Raw genomic sequence first — 20776 nt, 5'->3', positions numbered from 1 at the left:
AGGCTTTCTTATTTCTCCCTGTTATTCTTTGGATAGCCCCCTAAACAACAGAGAGCTCTAAATGTGCTACCAAAACATGAGATGATGCTTTCTACAGTGAGTGATAGAAGGATGAAGAACAGGGAATGAAGGGAAAAGTTAAAATTTCATCTCCTTTTCCTTTTGCCTCTGAAACTCAGCTTGCTCCTTGCAAAGTCTAGATCACATAGGTCTCAGAAAGTGGGGACTCACAATACTAGCAGTGGGAGCCTATCTCACTCATCCTTGTCCTGCTCTTTGCATTTGCCCTAGCCCCTGCTAACCTGCTTAATCATGCCTGTCCATGTATAAAATCTGTGTAACTCCTTTGTTCAGGGCTCAGAGCTTGGAGTGATAACTGCTCTGGGATCACCAGTGTTAATAAATCTGAGTTCTCCAACTCTCTGGGTGTGGTACTTGGTTTCTCAGTAGTGGTTTCTGCAACATTACCACCAGCACCACCTGGGAGGCCCTAAACCATTTTATGAGAATATGTGTGTGCTAAGTCAATTCAGAAAGAATAATAAACACCCCAGAATATCCTTCCTGCATTAGTATGAAGCTTAGTGACAAAACACACTTCACCAGCAAAAAGAACTAGCCCAATCTGAATGTGTAAAGGGAAATGAAACCTCTAGGGTTTCACTGGAAAGACAGAGCAGACCAACCCTGCCTGTGTTATGCTCTGGGTGGCCTTCAGTTAGCACTGAAAGTCTAAAATAGAAAAACATGTGTTTGTATTTTCAGGGACAAACCATGAGGAGAGTGTCAAGGAAGATGGCCTCTTGTTTGACAGGTGTGAGCCCAGTCCTGAAGAGGAAGGAACACAATGGAAAGTTTAAAAAGGCAGGCCTTGGAGTTGAGCAACGAGAGAAGTTTTCAAGTAGATATACCTAAGACAATAATGGAGATTAAAAAAACACACACACACACAAAATAGCAGCTCCTTTCATTGTAATTTGAAAGGCCTAAGAATGAGAAACACTAAAGAGGTGTCACTTGACTATTTTTCATTTATACACTATTGAAAGGTTGCTGCTATGAGCTGAATGTTACACATGTGACCCCCAGAGGAGAAGATTTCAATCTGGGGTCGGAGACAAGGCTTGACTACTTGGAGCTTTTTGTATAGCAAAATTTTATTAAAGATTAACAGAGACAGGGAAAGCTTCTGAGACAGACATCAGAAGGGGACAGAAAGAGTGCCCCCTTGCTAGTTTTTAGCAGGTGTTTTATGTCTGTTGAGTGAGTGATTGAAAGTCGCTCAGTGGTGTCTGACTCTTTGTGACCCCATGGACTGTCCATGGAATTCTCTAGGCCAGAGTACTGGAGTGGATAGCCTTTCTCTTCTCCAGGGGATCTTCCCAACCCAGGGAATGAACTCAGGTTCACTGCACTGCAGGCAGATTGTTTACCAGCTGAGCCACAAAAGAATACCAAAGCTATTAATCAGATAAGAGAGACACCTCAAGGATGAGGCAGTTTCACCAGGACCCTCTCTGACAATATGCATTTTTGAGATTGGATGGCACAAACTGTGTCATTTCCCGGCCATAAAACAATTGACAGTAACACTGGTTTGTTGAGCCATTATCAGCCCAAGGTTTGAGAAGAGAAAAAAAGTTAGTCTTGGGGAACCACTTTGAAGAAAGACAGATTCCAAAGCAAATACATAGTTTCATTAACACAGTTTAAGAAAAATGTTTCCATAAGAAAAATGCATTGGTTAGCTCAAGGCAGAAAAAGATATTGTCAACATAGAATTAAAAGAAGTCTGTGTGCAAAAAAGGAAAAAAAGGTCTGCCACTTGCAGTTTATTTCTGCCTTCTACTTGGGGACCTTTGGCCTTCCTATTTGTTACCCTCCCACTGTAGTAGCAAGTAGAACTGGGAATAAAAATCACACTGGATTACATATGAATTTTTATTGAGCAGGTTTTCTCACTACAGAGAATTCACAGGCCACTATTTACGATCTCAGAGTAAGAAGCTGGGCAGCAAATGTGGTTACCAAATGTCATCTGGTTCTTCATGAGAAAAGCCCACAAAACTAAATTAGGGAAAGAGAAAAAAATTTTAAATCTGCTACATTCTTATCGTTTATTCTGCGATTTCTATAATGTTCTCATTCCTTTTCTGTGGGGTTTCTACCCCTGCTCATGATTTTTATCAGTAATTTTACAGGTTAATAAAATGTAGTAGTTTTTTTTTAAGTCAGTCATTTTGACTGTTTGTTATAGGCAGGCTCAAATATCTGAATGTTTCCCTGTTTGAGAATGAACTAGCAATATGCTAAATGGTTTGCATAAGAAAACAAAATGCTGGGGACACCACACCTTTTGTCTTTGTCACTAGATGGCAGTATGTCCACTTCTGAGAGTAACTTCATCCTCAAGTCTAAATGTCTAGTACTTTGAACAGGTGAAATAAAGAGCTTAGAATAGTTTCTGACCACCTTTTTGGAACAATGACACAACACGGAGGCAGAGATGAGAATTTTGCAATTAGATCTGTATTCATTTTATTGAACCCTTTATGATTTCTCTAGGAACTATTTTTGAAATATGTGTGTAACTGAAGATTCTATAAAGGCAGTGACTTTTAAACATGATATTCTGCAAGCACACCAGAATAAACTGCATGGAAAGCATTCTCAACACAGTATATTAGACTCAGATAAAATATTAGTCTTAGGACTAACACATTTGTCATTTCATCATAGAGCTTCCAATATATTTAGTTATTGTTCTTAAGACACATCTCAACTTATACAAACTTTGACAAATCATTTACTCAAACAAAAGCCATGACATTTTGTCACGAGTTACAGATATTGAGAAGGCTGGAGCTCTATGTGACCTTCAGATTTTCTATACTTCTCCCTTTGTCTCTAACAGAGAAGGCAGATCGTTATCCCCAGGTTTCAAGTAAACCACAGAAGCCCTCAGTACTCCCCACCCACAGACACCTGTCCACAGCATCCACACCTTATCTGTAGTGTCCTGGTCTTGATTCTGTCGTAGGATTTTCATGTATTTCTCTAGAGGATTTTCACCACTAACAGATATAGATTTGTCTTTCATTTCCTGAACACTCATTTTGAAGTTTTTTTCGTTTCCAACTTCAATTAGCCTCTGAAATGGGGACCAAAACAGGAAGTATACATATTTTAGAACTTTCAAGTTGAAAACACACAGTAATATAATCCTGATCTTTTACCTACAACCCACATGAAAAGAATTGTTTTTTAATCAAAGTCATTGGTATCATTAAAGTGAGGACAAAAATATGATGTCTCAATGAAGAAAGGGATTAATATGCCTCAACTGGGATTCTCTGGTGGCTCAGATGGTAAAGAATTCACATGCAATGCAGGAAACCTGGGTTCAATCCCTGGGTCAGGAAGATCCCCTGGAGAAGGAAATGGCAACTCACTCTAATATTCTTGCCTGGAGAATCCCATGGACAGAGGAGCCTGGCAGGCTCAAGTCCCCTGGGTAGCAAAGAGTCAGACATGACTGAGCAAACACACAGAGAGTGAGAAAATCAACCACAACCGAAGGTCCTGTTTCATGAGCCTGTTTCGAGGACCAGATGAGGATGCATGGGAGCAGGCTGGCCTTGCTATCCTGAACCAGGAGATAGGAGGCCTGTGTGCTCTGCAGCTGTCCTTAGGTCATCCAAGGCTGGTTCACTTCGCCACTCCTCCTAGGACTTGGAGACAAAGGGGACTCCCTCTCCCACCACCATGATTACCCTTTCCTGATCCAGCATTTCAAGTTCTCCCCACTCCCTCTGCAGAGTTTCCTGCTGTTTGGTCTGCCTCTGCTCTTCCTGCCTTTGTTGCTTGGCCTGCTGTTCCCAAAGTTTATCTTCTTTCTTCCATTCTTCAGGTGGTTTCTGGATGACATCTAATGGGATAGAAAATGAAGAACCAATAGTTTTCAGAAGCAAAATTTTCAAACAGGGGATAGGTGTGCAGGGTGGACGATGGGGGAGGGGGATTGCCAAGCCCCAGGTAGATTGTGTGATTCTCAGCTGCCACTGTGCACTTGCTTCAAGGGGCTACTCTATCCTTACTGTCCTCAGAGCCTCTAAACCCACCGTGAGCAGTGCACCCTGCCCACTTCTCAACTGTGCCCCCCATTCCCGCCCTGATTGCAGAGGTGAGCCCTGCATTTGCACCCCTGCATTTGGTTTCAAGCCTGCCACATTCTTAGGATTTTTTTTTTTCTGTAGCTTGCACATGCAGATGTGTTTTGTCTTTATTTTTTTTTAATTTATTTTAATTGGAGGCTAATTACTTTACAATATTGTAGTGGTTTTTGCCATACATTGACATGAATCCACCATGGATGTACATGTGTTCCACATCCTGAACCCCCTCCCACCTCCCTCCCCATCACCATCCCATCCCTCAGACTCATCCAAGTGCACCAGCCCTGAGCACACTAGGATTCTGACCCAATTATTTGTCGCCATTTATTCCCACAGCACTTTGGTCATTCCCCTCACCCTACTCCCATGAGGGCATGAGAATCTCCTGCCCAAAGGAGGACAAAATCACCACCCTCCCCTTCCTACTCAAGCTACCTGGCGAACACTCCATTCCTTCCAGGCAGATCCCTCCCTGGGGTTTGGGACTGCCTCTGTTCCCATCATTCCCCCATAATTCCTCTTGTCCCTCTCTCCCGTCTCTGGCTTCATATCAATGCTTCTATGGGGCAGTTCCCTGACATCTGCATATGGCAATCCAACAACGGTCGTTTCCCTCTGGTCCCTGTGACCAAGTTCACTCTATGCTCTGTCTACCAACTCCCAGGGCTTCAGGCTCCCTCCTCCTCATCCTGCTGCTACAGTGAGGGTCCTGATCACCCTTCACTGACAGCACCAACACCACAGTCTCTGTGCTCCCTGACACCAATCTCTCAGCCTTCAAGTCAGCTTGCTTCCTTAGCACCTGTCACCTCCTGAAGAGAAGGAAGCACTGCGTGCTGTCTCTGCTCTGGTAGAGTCCAGACCACTGCAGCCAAGGCCCTGTCAACCGGCCTATTTAATTCCTCCACTTTTGCACATCTAACCTCCACCAGCACATTCACTGTCACTTGACTCCAGCTGCTCTTCTCTGCCACCTTTGCTCCCACAGTCTCCCTACTTGATGAGTTCCTTCCCCACCTCTCCCCACAAAACCACCTAGCCTGTAAACCACACCTGTGTATACACCCAGTACCCCCCATAGGGATGGGGAACCTCTCCAGTGCCTGTTGTGTCCACAATCATGTGTTACCTACTTTCTGTTCCTTCAGGATGAATCTCAGGCTTCCTTTGCCCACTCCAGAGAGCCCACAGCATCTCATAGGTTGAATTACATTCCAAATCTGCTGCTTATGCTTTTTCCTCTAGTTTTGACTGAAAAACCTCAGCACCCACCCCTCAACAGTGCTGAAAAACAGACAAATTCACTGCTTCAACATAGGACTGTGAACCTCTGTGCCAGGACCTGTTTCATATCACCAATGGAACTGAGCTTGTTCACCTCACAGGAAGAGAGGCAACACAGGCTTGTCTTACCCTTGATCCTGGCTGTTAACCTGACTACCAGGAGGCAGTCTCTATTTATTTCCATGGGCAGAAAGGCAACCTTCTGCCTCCTTGCTGGGGACGAGAGTCACCCCTGAAGGGTGCAGCCACAGTTCTGAATGCTCATTTTAGAAGACATTATTCAGTTCAGCTCATTCAGTAGTGCATGCCTTTTTGTGACTGCATGGACGACAACACTCCAGGTCTCCCTGTCTATCACCAACTCTTGGAGCCTCCCAAATTCGTGTCCATCGAGTCGGTGATGCCATCTAACCCTCTCATCCTCTGTCCCCTTCTTCTCCTCCATCAATCTTTCCCAGCATTAGGGTCTTTTCTAATGAGTCAGTTCTTTGTATCACGTGACCAAAATACTTAGTTTCAGCTTCAGCATCAGGCTTTTCAATGAATATTCAGAACTGATTTCCTTTAGGACTGACTGGTTTGATCTTGCAGTCCAGGGGACTCTCAAGAGTCTTCTCCAGCACCACAGTTCAAAAGCATCAGTTCTTCCATGCTCAGTTTTCTTTATGGTGCAACTCTCACATTCACATTTGGTTACTGGAAAAATCATAGCTTTGACTAGACAGACCTCTGTTGGCAAAGTAATGCTCTGCTTTTATATACACTGTCTAGGTTTGTCACAGGTTTTCTTCCAAGGAGCAAGCATCTTTTAATTTTATGGCTGCAAGTGCAATATGCAGTGATTTTGGAGCCCCCCAAAATAAAGTCTGTCACTGTTTCCATTGTTTCCCCATCTATTTGGGATGAAGTGATGAGTACCATGATCTCAGTTTTCTGAGTGTTGAGCTTTAAGCCAACTTTTTCACTCTCCTCTTTCACTTTCATGAAGAGGTTCTCTAGTTTCTTTTCATTTTTTGCCATATGGGTGGTGTCATCTGCATATTGGAGGTTATTGATATTTCTCTCACCAATCTTGATTTCAGCTGTGTTTCATTTCTCATGATATACTCTGCATATAAGTTAAATAAGCAGGGTAACAATATACAGTCTTGACATTCCTTTCCCAGTTTGGAAACAGTCCATTATTTCATGCCTGGTTCTAACCATGCCTGGTTGCTTCTTGACCTGCATATAGATTTCTCAGGAGGCAGTTGAGGTGGTCTCTTATTCTTATCTCTTTAAGAATTTTCCACAGTTTGTGTGATTCACACAAAGGTTTTGCTGTAGTCAATAAAGCAGAAGTAGATGTTTTTCTGAAACTCTCTTGCTTTTTTGATGGTCCAGTGGATGGTGGCCATTTGATCTCTGGTTCCTTTGCCTTTTTAAGATCCAGCTTGAATATCTGGAAGTTTACGGTTCATATATTGTTGAAGCCTCACTTGGAGAATTTTGAGCATTACTTGGCTAGCATGTGAGATGAGTGCAATCATCAAGTAATTTGAACATTCTCTGGCATTGTCTTTCTTTGGGATTAGAACAAAAACTGACCTTTTCTAGTCCTGTGGCCTCTGATGAGTTTTCCAAATTTGCTGGCATACTGAGTGCAGCACTTTCATAGCCTTTTAGGATTTGAAATAGCTCATCTGGAGTTCCATCACTTCCATTAGCTTTGTTCACAGTGATGATTTCTAAGGCCCAGTTTGACTTTGCCTTCCAGGATGAGTGATCACACCATCATGATTATCAGTGTCATTAAGATGTTTTTTGTATAGTTCTGTGTATTTTGGCCAACTCTTCTTAATATCTTCTGCTTCTCTTAGGTCCATACTATTTCTGTCCTTTATTTTGCATGAAATGTTCTCTTGATGTTATTACAATGAATTATATAATGATATTATAACGAACATAATAGAAGACATTATTATAAGAATTATTACCTCTCACAGGTGGAACACTAATGTCCTCACTTGGTTTCTTTTATTTTGTTATTTCTATTCCCATCTCTGTCAGATGGCTCCCACCGTTGCTACTGAGTATCCATCTGAATGGGGCTCCCTGGTGATGGGTTTCTGATCATACCCCACCCCCAACCGAGAGAAGCTCCACAAAGCAGGGACTGCTTGACTGCAAAATGCCCAGCCCCCAGCAAAGTCCCCAGCACAGAAAAAGCTCTGATCAAGCCACCCTAAATGAATGCTTTCCACAATGATTTACACTGGAATCAGCAAAATCATCCCTCTCACAATCTTCCTTCTGACAGCAATTCTTCCTGTTCCTGAGTATGGTGACTTCATACTGCCTATACGAGTCTTTGCACAGCTTTGGGGGAGGATGTTTCCCCAATGTTTGGAAAACACCAGTACAAGGTTTTACTTGAGGAAGGGCACTTTGGTTAAGGAAAAAAGGACCTGTCTACTGGGCAATGCATGGACAGCCTCTACATGGTGGTGAGGGAAAGGGGAGCCTACAGAAAAGAAAGAGAGAGAAAGGGGGCCACAGGAGGGATTTAATGACCACTATTCCTTCAATATCATCACTGTTCTGAAGACTGAAATAAAACAGATTAACTGTCCTAACTTTTAAAGCATGAAGGAAGCAAAGCAATAGAAAGAAAAATAGTACTGAGTTTTATTACTGACATATCTCGTTAGTTAATGAGAGGGAAACTCATCCAGGTACTGAAAGGAGATGGGCCTGGCAGGCACACAGGCTGTGGCACTGTCCATGAGAGGCATGTCACCGGCCTGATGGATACTGTGTTTCTTGAAAAGCCTTGGCACACTCCATCCATCTATAAGAGGTACAAGAGAGCCTCCCCTAGCCCTCAGCAGCAGCAAGAGAGAAGGTGGGGATAACCGCTTGCTAAGCACTGAAGTTTTAGAAAAAGCAGCTGGGCCATCCTTTTCCTTACAGGGTTCCAGGAACTCACTAGAGCCACTCGCCAATGGATCTGCTTCTCCAAGCATTCTTAGGCAATTCATTTACAAATATTATTTGCTACCCAGTAGGGAAACTGGTCCAACGACAGCAGAATTCATCTGACGTGGTAAAAGCATCTGAATTCTATTTCAATAGCAGTGATTTAACAGTTAATGAAGTTGGTTCAAAGATTTCATAAACTATTCTAAGCTCTTTATTTCACCTGTTCAAAGTACTAGACATTTAGACTTGAGGATGAAGTTCTCAAGGCAAAGTAATAGGTTAACACACAAACACAAAGACTTTCTGGGGGACGGGATCAAGATGGTGCAGGAGTAGGTCATGGAGCTCACCTTCTCCAACAAACACATCTCAAAACACCTGCACATGGAACAATTCTCACAAAACATTACAGAACACTGGAAGACCACATGAGAGTTAACAAGAGGGCAACACAAGTCTAGGTAACTAGGTAGGATGAAAGAAAAACCAAAAAGAGAAAGGAGCTGAGAGGGTATCTGCAACCATGGGAGGGGCTTGTGAAAAAGGAAAGGTTTCTTCACCCTGGGAGCTGAGGCTCAGGCTTTAGAAGTCAGAACCAGGGAGACAGCCTGAGAGGTTACAGTGTGCATGAGTGTGGTAATAAGCCTGGAGCAGCCAGGTAGTTCATGGGGTTGCAAAGAGTTTCATGTGACTTAGTGACTGAACAACAGCTGACAGATACTTAGGTTATTTTAAGTTTCTGGCTATTATGAATAAAGCTTATATAAAGGATATACCAAGCCATAACGAAACTCAGAGCTGGTTGACACTACATCTCTATTGTTTAGTAAAGTAGGCTCTGAGGTCGAAAATCTAAGGCAAGGTCAAAGCCAAGACAACAATTTCTAGTCTCTTAAGCTAATACTCTTAAATCTCCATTCTGTAACTAAGGAAGAGTTTTCTAAATCTGAGGCAATTGATGGAATCAGTATAATCCAAGAGTCACTTAACATTTTCACATTCTACAAAAGTGGGGGAAAAAAGCAAATTTTAAGAAGTCACTTATTTTAAATCTGAGGCAATCCTAACCTTCATAAATTAAAGATTCATTTTGGGGCTTAGCTCTGACTTCACAGTTATTGTTGTTCAACAGTCACTAAGTACTGTTCAATTCTTTGGGCCCCACGGACTACAGCACACCAGGCTTCTCTTTCCTTCACTATCTCCTAAAGTTTGCTCAAACTCATGTCCATTGAGTGGCAAGGTCATTCAACCATCTCATCCTCTGCTGCCCTCTTCTCTTCCGGCCTGGATCATTTCCTAAGTTTGATACTAGTTATCCTGAAATAAAAAAAAAAAAACGGAACTCAGAACTTAAAAAAATCTTTGTGAAAAAAAAACAAAAAAAAACAAACCTGGCACTATATCTGCATCAGTGGCTTTATAAGAGAGCAAAACTGTGTTAATCTGTAGCTGTGTCACTTTTTACAACAACTGGTATGTTTTGCCAAAACTGGATGCTCTGTATTTTGAAACAAGTTCTACATATAAAAATAAGAATTAATATTTAAACTTACATTCAAAAGATGGTTTAAATTCCTCATTATCCTTAAAACTTAGCTTCTGTGGATTTGAAAATTCACTTTTGTCTTGAAGCTCTGGTTGTCTCTGATGAAGACTGGATGGGAAGAATAAAATACAAAAATGTGAAGCTTTAATAAAGTAAGAAACAAGAGCAAAGGGTGATGAAAAGCCTTTTGTGACTTGAGAAAATGCTTTAGAAAATTAATTTTTTGTGGATTTACAGTGATTAGGAGCTACCCTGCTCTGGTTGCTTTCCATGAACCAGACATCATTCCAAACTGTTAGTGCATATTAACTCAGTCACTCTTTCACGTTGCCTCATTCCATGAGGTGGGTATTAATAAAGAATATGCTGGCACTCTCAAAGCTGTTCCGAGGAGGAATTTTTTAAAAAATTCTTTCATTTTAAAATTTATGTATTTAAATTGGAGGCTAATTACTTTACAATATTGTGGTGGTTTTTGCCATACACCGACATGAAGCAGCCATGGGTGCACATGTGTCTCCTATCCTGAAGCCCAACCTCACATCATTCCACACTCCATCCCTCTAGGTTTTCCCAGTGACCAGCTTTGAGGGCCTTCCTTCATGCACTGAACTTGCACTGGTCATCTATTCTACATAGGGTAATATATATATATATATCAAGATTGCCAGGAGAAATATCAATAACCTCAGATATGCAGATGACACCACCCTTATGGCAGAAAGTGATGAAGAACTAAAAAGCCTCTTGAGGAAAGTGAAAGCGGACAGTGAAAAAGTTGGCTTAAAGCTCAACATTCAGAAAACAAACATCATGTCATCTGGTCCCATTACTTCATGGGAAATAGATGGGGAAACAGTGGAAACAGTGTCAGACTTTATTTTGGGGGGCTCCAATATCACTGCAGATGGTGACTGCAGCCATGAAATTAAAAGACGTTTACTCCTTGGAAGGAAAGTTATGACCAACCTAGACAGCATATTCAAAAGCAGAGACATTATTTTGCCAACTAAAGTCCATCTAGTCAAGGCTATGGTTTTTCCAGTGGTCATGTATGGATGTGAGAATTGGACTATAAAGAAAGCTAAGCGCCAAAGAATTGATGTGTTTGAACTGTGGTGTTGGAGAAGACTCTTGAGAGTCCCTTGGACTGCAAGGAAATCCAACCAGTCCATTCTGAAGGAGATCAGCCCTGGGTGTTCTTTGGAAGGAATGATGCTAAAGCTGAAACTCCGGTACTATGGCCACCTCATGCAAAGAGTTGACTCATTGGAAAAGACTCTGATGTTGGGAGGGATTGGGGGCAGGAGGAGAAGGGGACGACAGAGGATGAGATGGCTGGATGGCATCACTGACTCAATGGATGTCAGCCTGAGTGAACTCCGGGAGTTGGTGATGAACAGGGAGGCCTGGTGCACTGCTATTCATGGGGTTACAAAGAGTCGGACACGACTGAGTGACTGAACTGAACTGAACTGAATATATGTTTCAGCTATTTTCTCAAATCATCCCACTTCGTCTTCTTCCACAATAGTCCAAAAGTCCCTTCTTTACATCTGTGTCTCTTTGTGGTCTTGCATATAGGGTCATCATTATCATCTTTCTAATTCCATATATATGCGTTAGTATACTGTATTGGCATTTCTCTTTCTGACTTACTATGTATAATAGGCTCCAGTTTTATCCACCTCATTAGAACTGACTCAAATGCATTCTTTTTTACATCGATGAGTAATATTCCATTGTGTACATGTGCCACAACTTCCTTGTCCATTTGTCTGCCAACGCACATCTAGGTTGCTTCCATGTCCTAGCTATTGTAAACACTGTTGTCATGAACACTGGGGCACATGTGTCTCTTTCAATTCTGGTTTCCTTGGTGTGTAGGCCCAGAAGTGGGATTGCTGGGTCATATGGCAGTTCTATTTCCAGTTTTTAAAGGAATCTCCACAGTTTTCCATAGTGGCTATACTATTTTGCATTCCCATCAAAAGGGTAAGAGGGTTCCCTTTTCTCCATACCCTCTCCAGGGTTTATTGTCTGTAGACTTTTTGATGGCAGTATCTCATGGCCGGATTTTTAAAATTAATTTATTTTTTAATTGAAGAATAAGTGCTTTGAAGAATATTGTTGTTTCTGTCAAACCTCAACATGAATCAACCATCAGTTCAGTTCAGTTCAGTTGCTCAGTCGTGTCTGACTCTTTGCGATCCCATGAATTATAGCACGCCAGGCCTCCCTGTCCATCACTGCCGGGGTCCAGCCCGGGTGGATCCAGGGAATTTGAAGGGGAGATGGAGTTGGCGAGGAGAGGTTTATTTATTTAGAAATATAAAGAGAGATTAGGAAAGAATAGTGTAGTAGGAAAATTAGTGGAGAAAAGAGGCTGAATAACTTGGTTTACACGGAGAACCAATAAAACTCCGAGAGGAGTTTGCACCGTCTATGTAGGCCATTGGTGCCCGCTTGAATAGTGGAGGGTGCCCTGCCTTGGGTTCCCTCTTGCGTGGGTCTTAAAAGCCAGGGCAAATAAGTAGACACAGTGAGCCTCCACACTCCAGAAATGAATTCAGCCAGAAAAGGGAGAAAAGAATGACATGGGGGAGCCAAGCATTGGTGCCAGACCCACAACTTTATTTTCAAAAGCAGCTTATATACCCCAAGTTGTACATAAAGAACTAATGGAATGTGCAGAATTATGCAGGGGCAGCAGTCCTGACCCTTATTGAGATCAGGCTTTCTTTTTGCATACCTTCCCATATACAAAAGGTCTTAGGTTGTTTTACATCATCTTCTGGCCAGGGGGCCTGTTAATATTTTTATGGTTCTTTTCCTAGATAAATGTCTATCAGCCAAAAAACTCTTTTTCCCTTGAAGTGTTTTTTCTTAATCTGCATCACCCTCAAAGTACTAAATAAAGTTACATTCCTGCAGAACAAAGGTGCAGTGGGTTATAACAAAGAAAGTACTTAACTCAAAGATCTAATGTTGCTAATACCAGGTCTACTACCTGTTTTTTCTACATGCCAAGTATATCTAAAATAAAAGATATGAAAATTTGGCAGCAAGTATTGGCTCAACAAATGAAACCCGTAATCGGTCCTATTTGAATGATTTTGACTCCTCAGAAGCCCCTACATTCCTAGGATGTTTTAAGCTTCCTGTGCCTCTCAAGGTCGGGAGGCCGCAAACAATCACATGTGCAGCTGTACAAGTCCTGCAGGCAGGCTAGAAAGCCATCAGAGGGGTTTTTGGATTGAAACACTCTTATTATGCCAAGGAGATTTATTATCTAAAAGCTCTAAATTAACTTTTTCCAGAAAAAGGTGGTTGGGGGACAGCCCCCTGTTAACGTCAGAGGAGTTAGTGAAAGCATAATGCAGTAAGGTAGGCAGACTCTGGCTTTGGGGGTAGATGCTCGAGAATTTCCAGGGGGACCTCTGAGGCTCAATCCTACCTTTGCATATGCCAAGGCTCCTTCCTCATGACCTTTGCCATGGGTGGGGTTCCTCACGCTGGCTCCCAGCACATCACCAACTCCCAGAGTTTACTCAAACTCGTGTCCATTGAATCAGTGATGCCATCCAGCCATCTCATCCTCTGTTGTCCCCTTCTACTCCTGCTCCCAATCCTTCTCAGCATCAGGGTCTTTTCCAATGAGTCAGCTCTTCACATCAGGTGGCCAAAGTACTGGAGTTTCACCTTTAGCATCAGTTTTTCCAATGAACACTCAGAATTGATCTCCTTTAGGATGGACTGGTTGGACCTCCTGCAGTCCAAGGGACTCTCAAGAGTTCTCCAAAACCACACTTCGAAAGCATCAATTCTTTGGTGTTTAGCTTTCTTTACAGTCCAACTCTCACATCCATACATGACCATTGGAAAAACCAGAGCTTGACTAGATATCTAGGTTGGCTATAACTTTCCTTCCAAGGAGTAAGTGTTAATTTCATGGCTGCAATCACCATCCGCAGTGATTTTGGAGCCCAAAAACATAAAGTCTGACACTGTTTCCACTGTTTCCACATCTATTTCCCATAAAGTGATGGGACCAGATGGCATGATCTTCATTTTCTGAATGTTGAGCTTTAAGCCAACTTTTTCACTGTCCTCTTTCACTTTCATCAAGAGGCTTTTTAGTTCCTCTTCACTTTCTGCCCTAAGGGTGGTGTCATCTGCATATCTGAGGTTATTGATATTTCTCCCGGCAATCTTGATTCCAGCTGGTGCTTCTTCCAGCCCAGCATTTCTCATGATGTACTCTGCATATAAGTTAAATAAGGAGGGTGACAATATGCAGCCTTTATGTACTCCTTTTCCTATTTGGAACCAATCTGTTGTTCCATGTCCACTTTAAACATTGCTTCCTGACGTGCATACATGTTTCTCAAGAAGCAGGTCAGGTGGTCTGGTATTCCCATCTCTTTCAGAATTAGGTATACACACATCCCCTCCCTCTTGAACCTCCCTCTCATTTCCCTCTCATCCCACCCCTCTAGGTGGATATAGAACTCCTGTTTGAGTTTACTGACACATACAGCAAATTACTGTTGTCTATCTATTTTACATATGACAATGTAAGTTTCATGTTACTTTCTACACCTCTCAATCTCTCCTCTGCTCTTTGCATGTCCATAAGTATGTTCTCTATGTCTGTTTCTCCATTCTGCTGCCCTATAAGCAAATTCTTCAGTACCATCTTTCGAGATTCTGCATATGTGCTTTAGTATATGATATCTATCCTTCTCTTTCTGAGTTACTACACTTATAATTGGCTCTAGGTTCATCTACCTCATTAGAACTGTCTCATATTGTTTATGTGAGTAATTGCTGTTTATGGCTGAGTAATATTCCATTGTGTATATGTACTACAACTTCTTTATCCTTTCATCTGTCAGTGGACATCTAGGTTGTTTAAATGTTCTAACTATTGCAAACAGTGCTGCAATGAACAATGGGATACATTTGTCTTTTTCAGTTTTGGTTTCCTCAGGGTATATGCCTAGAAGTGGGATTGCTAGGTCACTTAGTGGTTTTATTCCTAGTTTTTTAAAGAATCTCCATACTGTCTTACATAGTGGCTGTATGAATTTACATTCTCACCTTAAGTGCAAGAGTGTTCCCTTCTCTCCACACTGCCTTCAGCATTTATTTGTAGACTTTTTGATGATGGCCATTATTTCTCTCCACACTGCCTTCAGCATTTATTGTTTGTAGACTTTTTGATGATGGCCATTATGACCAGTGTGAGGTGATAACTCATTGTAGTTTTGATTTGGTGTTTCTTTAATAATAAGTGGTGTTGAGCATCTTTTCAACCATTAGTCATCTGTATGTCATCTTCAGAGAAATGTCTGTTTAGGTCTTTTTCCCACTTTTTGATTGACTTCTTTGTTTTTCTGGCATTGGGTTATATGAGCTGTTTGTATATTTTGGAACTTAATCCTTTGTCAGTTGTTTCATTTGCTATTATTTTCTCCCATTCTGAGAACTGTCTTCTCACCTTGGTTACAGTTTCCTTTGCTGTGCAAAAGCTCTTAAGTTTAAAAAACATGGAGTGATTCATGAATTTGCGTGACATCCTTGTGTAGGGGCAATTAATCTTCTCTGTACCATTTCAATTTTAGCATATGTGCTGCTGAAGTGAGCACTGCATTTGCAGATTTAGTACAGCTGGTTTATTTTTAATACTAAGTCTATTCATGAAACTATGAAGACGCTTATTAATACCTGAGTACATACACTATACATCATGTTTAGCAAACAAAAAGGAATTATTCATTCACTAAAAGCAGTCTTTTTTTTTTCCTCCAGCCAATAATTCAGATGATTCTCAGAGATCACACATCCTATAATCTGACTGCATATTCTATCCTGCCAGGTGGTTATTAACATCACTTAAAAATGTGGAGCCAGCCATGGCTGAGAACAGAGGAAGCTAATCAGCTTTGGCAGAGGCCGGGCAGACAATGAGGTACTCACCAGGCCTTCTGCTCTGGAGGGCTGGAGAGTGAGTGCACAGAAAGGCTGCACTTGGACTCACCAAGTGATGGCTGTGACTTTCTGTCAGGACAGGGAGCAGCGACTGGGGACCGGCTCAGACCTACGGGGCAGGAGGATCCAGGACAAGCATGTTACAGATTGAGTGGAGGAGATGGCAGTGCAACTTCTAAGGATTTCTACCACTTTGAAAATGCATTCTATCATCCTTGCAAGCAGTGCAGTAAGTGAAAATCATCCACAGATGATTTTACAGGAAATTAGAACAATTCAGGCATGAAAATGGAAGTGCAGTGATAATAAGAAAACACATGAAACTAACCAGCAGCCCAGAAAAAGCCACAGTCACTCTTTGAAAACCTCCATGTGCCAAGCAAAATGCCAGCACTTGACTCTCCATCCCACAGCCTCCACACCTCCTGTGACCTGGGGGAGATGACCTGCTCCCCAGTAGCCTGCAGTTCGGAGGATCCCATGACTCCTCATACTTTCAGCTGCACTCTTATGCAGAGAGGGAGGACAAGGAGCAAAGTGACCCCTGTCCAGAGTATCCACAGGCCTGTGTCCATTGCTCACCTTCCAGGTACATTTCACTATCATGGCTTCTTGCGCTGGGGAGTGGCGTGGAGGAGAGCCATCTGGAGACTACACTCTTGCATGACCTTGAGGCAATACTGCTGGGCACCTCGGACACCACACTCTTGTCCCCTTCACATGTGCTTACCAGAGGCTGCTGAGAGGTGACTCTGTTGTCCACAAAAACACACCTCTCGGGAGCAGCTGTAGTGACGTTCTTGAGAGTCCCTGGCAGGTACAGGGTAGGTGGGCTTCTGACTGCCAACAGGCTCTTGGCAGGGCACCAACGGACCCTTTGATGGTAGTTCTGGAAAGTTTTTTCCAGGTTCTCTGCCTCCTGCTCCAGCTTTCTCACCCTGTCCTTGGCACTGGCTACAAACTCAAGGTCAGAATCGGGGGAACTGACCTCTCTGCTGGCATTTGGGTAAGCTGGGATCTGTGATGTAACTGGACCTGCTGTTGCCTCCTCTTTTTTCAGAGGGTTTCTCAAGAAATCTCGGTTGATGTTACTCTCATGAACCCTGGTGCTCAGTAATGTGCTGATGGAGCAATTCTGAAGAGAGTGCTTCGGGTTGTAGTATACTTCATTCTCTAGTGCTGTGGATTACAAACAAATAGTGTGAGACAGGAAGAGAAAAAGTAGGGAACCAAACTGAAAGCTTTGGGGAATATTTTCATTGAAAAATCAATTAGCATGTTAAATAGTTTGTAGGAAGTGATCAAGATGGTGGAGTCATAAGACATGAACCCACTTCCACCCACAAATACATCAACAATACATCTCTGTATGGAATGATTCTCACAGAATATCTACTGAACACTGGCAGAAGATCTCAGATCTCCAAAAGGGCAAAATAATCTCCATGGAACCAGGTTGGTTCCAAAATAGTACAACAAAAGAAAATGAAGAAGAATCTGGGACAGGATCTGTACCCTCAGGAAGGAGCTGTGAAAGAGGCAAGGTTCCTGCACTGCAGGAGATCAGTCAAGATGGGGGTGAGCTCCAGAGCCTTGGAGGAGAATGCAGACTCTGATGTGCAGCAGCTGGGAGAGAGACAGACCTGCACAAAAGGTCAGCACCACTGTCCTGTATTCCCCACCCAGAGACACGTGTCCACCCATGCAGACAGAAGCTGGGTGTTGAAGCTTACTCTTTGGAGATCAGACTCAGGGAGAGGGCTAGGGTGGGCTGTATGGAAACAGCCTGAAGGGGCTGGAGTCTGGAGCAGTCACTTCTGAGGGTGTACATGGAGGAAGCTTGGGCCACCTTAGAGGCCAGGTGCTATTGATGGTTGGGGTATGTGAGGGGAGTGGTGGGACACACCACTGCAGCCTTTTCTGCTGTGCATGCTGTCAGGAAGTATGACACAGCCTACAGAAGCTCCAGGAGGGATCATGGGCATGGCAACCGCCATCTGCATGCCACAGGCTTCAGGTCGGTTCTGAGCCTCTGCTGCTCTCCACCCCAAGTTACAGAAGCAGTCTCGAACTGCTGCCATTGCCACTCTCCCAGGCTCCAGGAGCGGTCTCAGGCTGCCTGTGATCCCATCACATGCTCTAGGGGGTGTGTATGAGATCCTCCACCAATGCCGAGAACCGCAAGACTGGGCACCAGCCACCACATCTGCATACCTGGATTATAAGGGTATAATGATCATGGCCAGCACACATTGAGCAAAGAGGCCACAGGTATTCAAACCAAAAACAGCCCTCATGACAAACAAACATTAAACCCACAGAAGCTACACAGGAACGCTTCCACATATAAACAGTCCCCTGGGACCACAATAGATATACTTCTTTTCTGTAAATTCAGGAGAGAAAATTAAGTAAAATGAAGCAGAGGAAGTACCCCTAGTTAAGGGTGATTAAACCAAGAAAACTCCTCTGAAAGAACAAACAATGAAACAGACTTCTTCAGTTTAACAGCACAGATTTCAAAAAAGGATGGAAATACTAAAGAAATTAAGAACAAGTTATCAGTATAAGTTCAAAGTACTATAAAAATGGACTAGAAACTATAAAGAGGAAGCAAGAAAATTAAAAAACTCATTTGCTGAGATGAAAACCAAACTAAAGGCAATGAACAGGAATGAATAATGCAGAAAAACAGGCAATTCCCTAGTAGTGCAGTGGTTAGGACCCCATGCTTTCACTGACAAAGGTGTGGATTCTATCCCTGGTCAGGGAACGAAGATCTTGCAACTCATGGGGCATGGCCAAAACAAAACAAATAATTCAGAAGAATCAGTAAGTGCTCCAGAAGATAGAATAATGAAGATCACTCATTCAAGACAGTAAACAGAAAGCCAAATTAAAAAAAAAAAAAGAGATCAATATACAAGACATATGGGACAATAAAAAGCATGCCAATCTATACATAATAGGGATTCCAGGTGAGGAAGAAAGAGAAAAGGTAAAAAAATTATTTGAAGAAATTATGGCTGAAAACTTCCAAAACCTGAAGATGTAAACAGATATCCAAGTAAAGGAAACAGAGAGGGTTCCACACAAGGTAAACCCAAAGAGACCTACATCAAGACATACTATAAAAATGGCAAAAGTTAAAGAGAGTGTGCTAACAGCAGCAAGAGAAAGACAGAATTAATTATAAGAGAACCCCCATAAAGTAATCAGCTGATTTCCCTACAGAAATGTTGCAGCCCCAAACAGCTTGGCAAGAGATATTCAAAGCACTAAAAAGGAAAAATCTGCAACCCAGGATACTTGGCATGCATGCATGCTCAGTTGCTCAGTCAAATCTAACTCTTTGAGCCCTCATGGGTTGTAGCCTATGATCATTATACTAGACTCCTCTGTCCATGGAATTTCCCAGGCAAGAATACTGGAGTGGGTTGTCATTTCCTCCTCCTGGGGATCTTCCCAAACCAGGGACTGAACCTATATCTCCTGCACTGCAGGCAGACTTTTTTTTTTACTACTGAACCATCTGGGAAGCCCCAAATTAACCAGTATAGATATTTTTTAAAAAATCTAAGAGAGTGATGATATTACAATGAATGTCAGAGAAATGAACATGAAGATGTAAAAGAGGACATAAAAATCATAAAATTTGAGGGAAGAGAGTAAGAAAATGTAGATTGCCCCTACTTCCTAGAATGTGTTTGAGTCTGTATGGCTACCTGTCTAAGGCAAGCAGATAAACGATGAAAACAGGTAACTATTAAACAAAAACACATACAACAGATTCACAAAAACCAAAAAGAAGACAATGTAACTATAATAAAAAAATTCAACAAGTCACACAAAGTAAAACAAAAAGAAATGGACAAAGAAATATAAAATCAATGGGAAAATATTTCTTAGAATGGCAATATACTATTTCTTTTCAGTCTCCCAACTCTGTCCAACATTCTGTGACCCCCATGGACTGCAGCACATCAACCTTCCCTGTTGATCACCAACTCCTGGAGCTTGCTCAAATTCATGTCCATTGAGTCAGTGATGCCATCCAACTGACACTGTCTCTCATCCTCTATTGTTCCCTTCTCCTCCTGCCTTCAATCTTTCCAAGCATCAGGCTTTTTCTAGTAAGTCAGCCATTCGCATTCGGTGACCGAAGTACTGAGCTTCAGCTTCAGTATCAGTCTTCCAATACATATGCAGGTTGATTTACTTTAGGAATGACTGCTTTGATCTTCTTGCAAGGGACTCTCAAAAATCTTCTCCAACACCACAGTACAAAAGTCAATTCTTCAACCTTCTTGATGGTTCAACTCTCACATTCATACATGACTAGTGGAAAAACCATAGCTTTGACTAGACAAATGGACCTTTGTTGGCAAAATGTTGTCTCTGCTTTTATAAATGCTGTCTAGGTTTGTCATAGCTTTTCTTCCAAGGAGCAAGTGTCTTTTAATTTCATGGCTGCAGTCAAATCTACAGTGATTCTGGAGCCCAGGAAAATAAAGTGTCACTGTTTCCACTGTTTCCCCAACTATTTGCAATGAAGGATGGGACTGGATACCATGATCTTTGTTTTTTGAATGTTGAGTTTTAAGCCAGCTTTTTCATTCTCCTCTTTCACTTTCGACAAGAGATTCTTTAGCTCCTCTTTGCTTTCCACCATATGGGTGGTGTCATCTGCATATCTGAGGTTACTGATATTTCTTCCAGCAATCTTGATTCCAGCTTGTGTTTCTTCCAGTCCAGCATTTCTCATGATATACTCTGCATACAAGTTAAATAAGCAGGGTAACAATATATAGAC

The 20776-nt window shown here is 42.2% G+C and overlaps 1 protein-coding gene across 1 annotated transcript in view; it reads right to left on the bottom strand.

Moving 5' to 3' along the window:
- Positions 1-2521: 2521 nt before the first annotated feature.
- The window catches only part of LOC108634551 (oral-facial-digital syndrome 1 protein-like), a 94513-nt gene continuing 76258 nt past the window's right edge, over positions 2522-20776 (bottom strand). The window contains exons 15-19 of the mRNA XM_018044519.1: positions 16546-17142; positions 15952-16072; positions 9977-10077; positions 3774-3928; positions 2522-3151 (exon numbers count right to left, since the gene is read on the bottom strand). Coding sequence (XP_017900008.1) covers positions 2888-3151; positions 3774-3928; positions 9977-10077; positions 15952-16072; positions 16546-17142 — 1238 coding nt within the window. The 3' untranslated portion in view covers positions 2522-2887. The remainder of the gene's footprint in view (positions 3152-3773; positions 3929-9976; positions 10078-15951; positions 16073-16545; positions 17143-20776) is intronic.

This window comes from Capra hircus, unplaced genomic scaffold (genome assembly GCF_001704415.2).
Source record: "Capra hircus breed San Clemente unplaced genomic scaffold, ASM170441v1, whole genome shotgun sequence".
Lineage (NCBI taxonomy): Eukaryota > Metazoa > Chordata > Mammalia > Artiodactyla > Bovidae > Capra > Capra hircus.
This window is presented reverse-complemented; position numbering and strand designations above follow the sequence as displayed.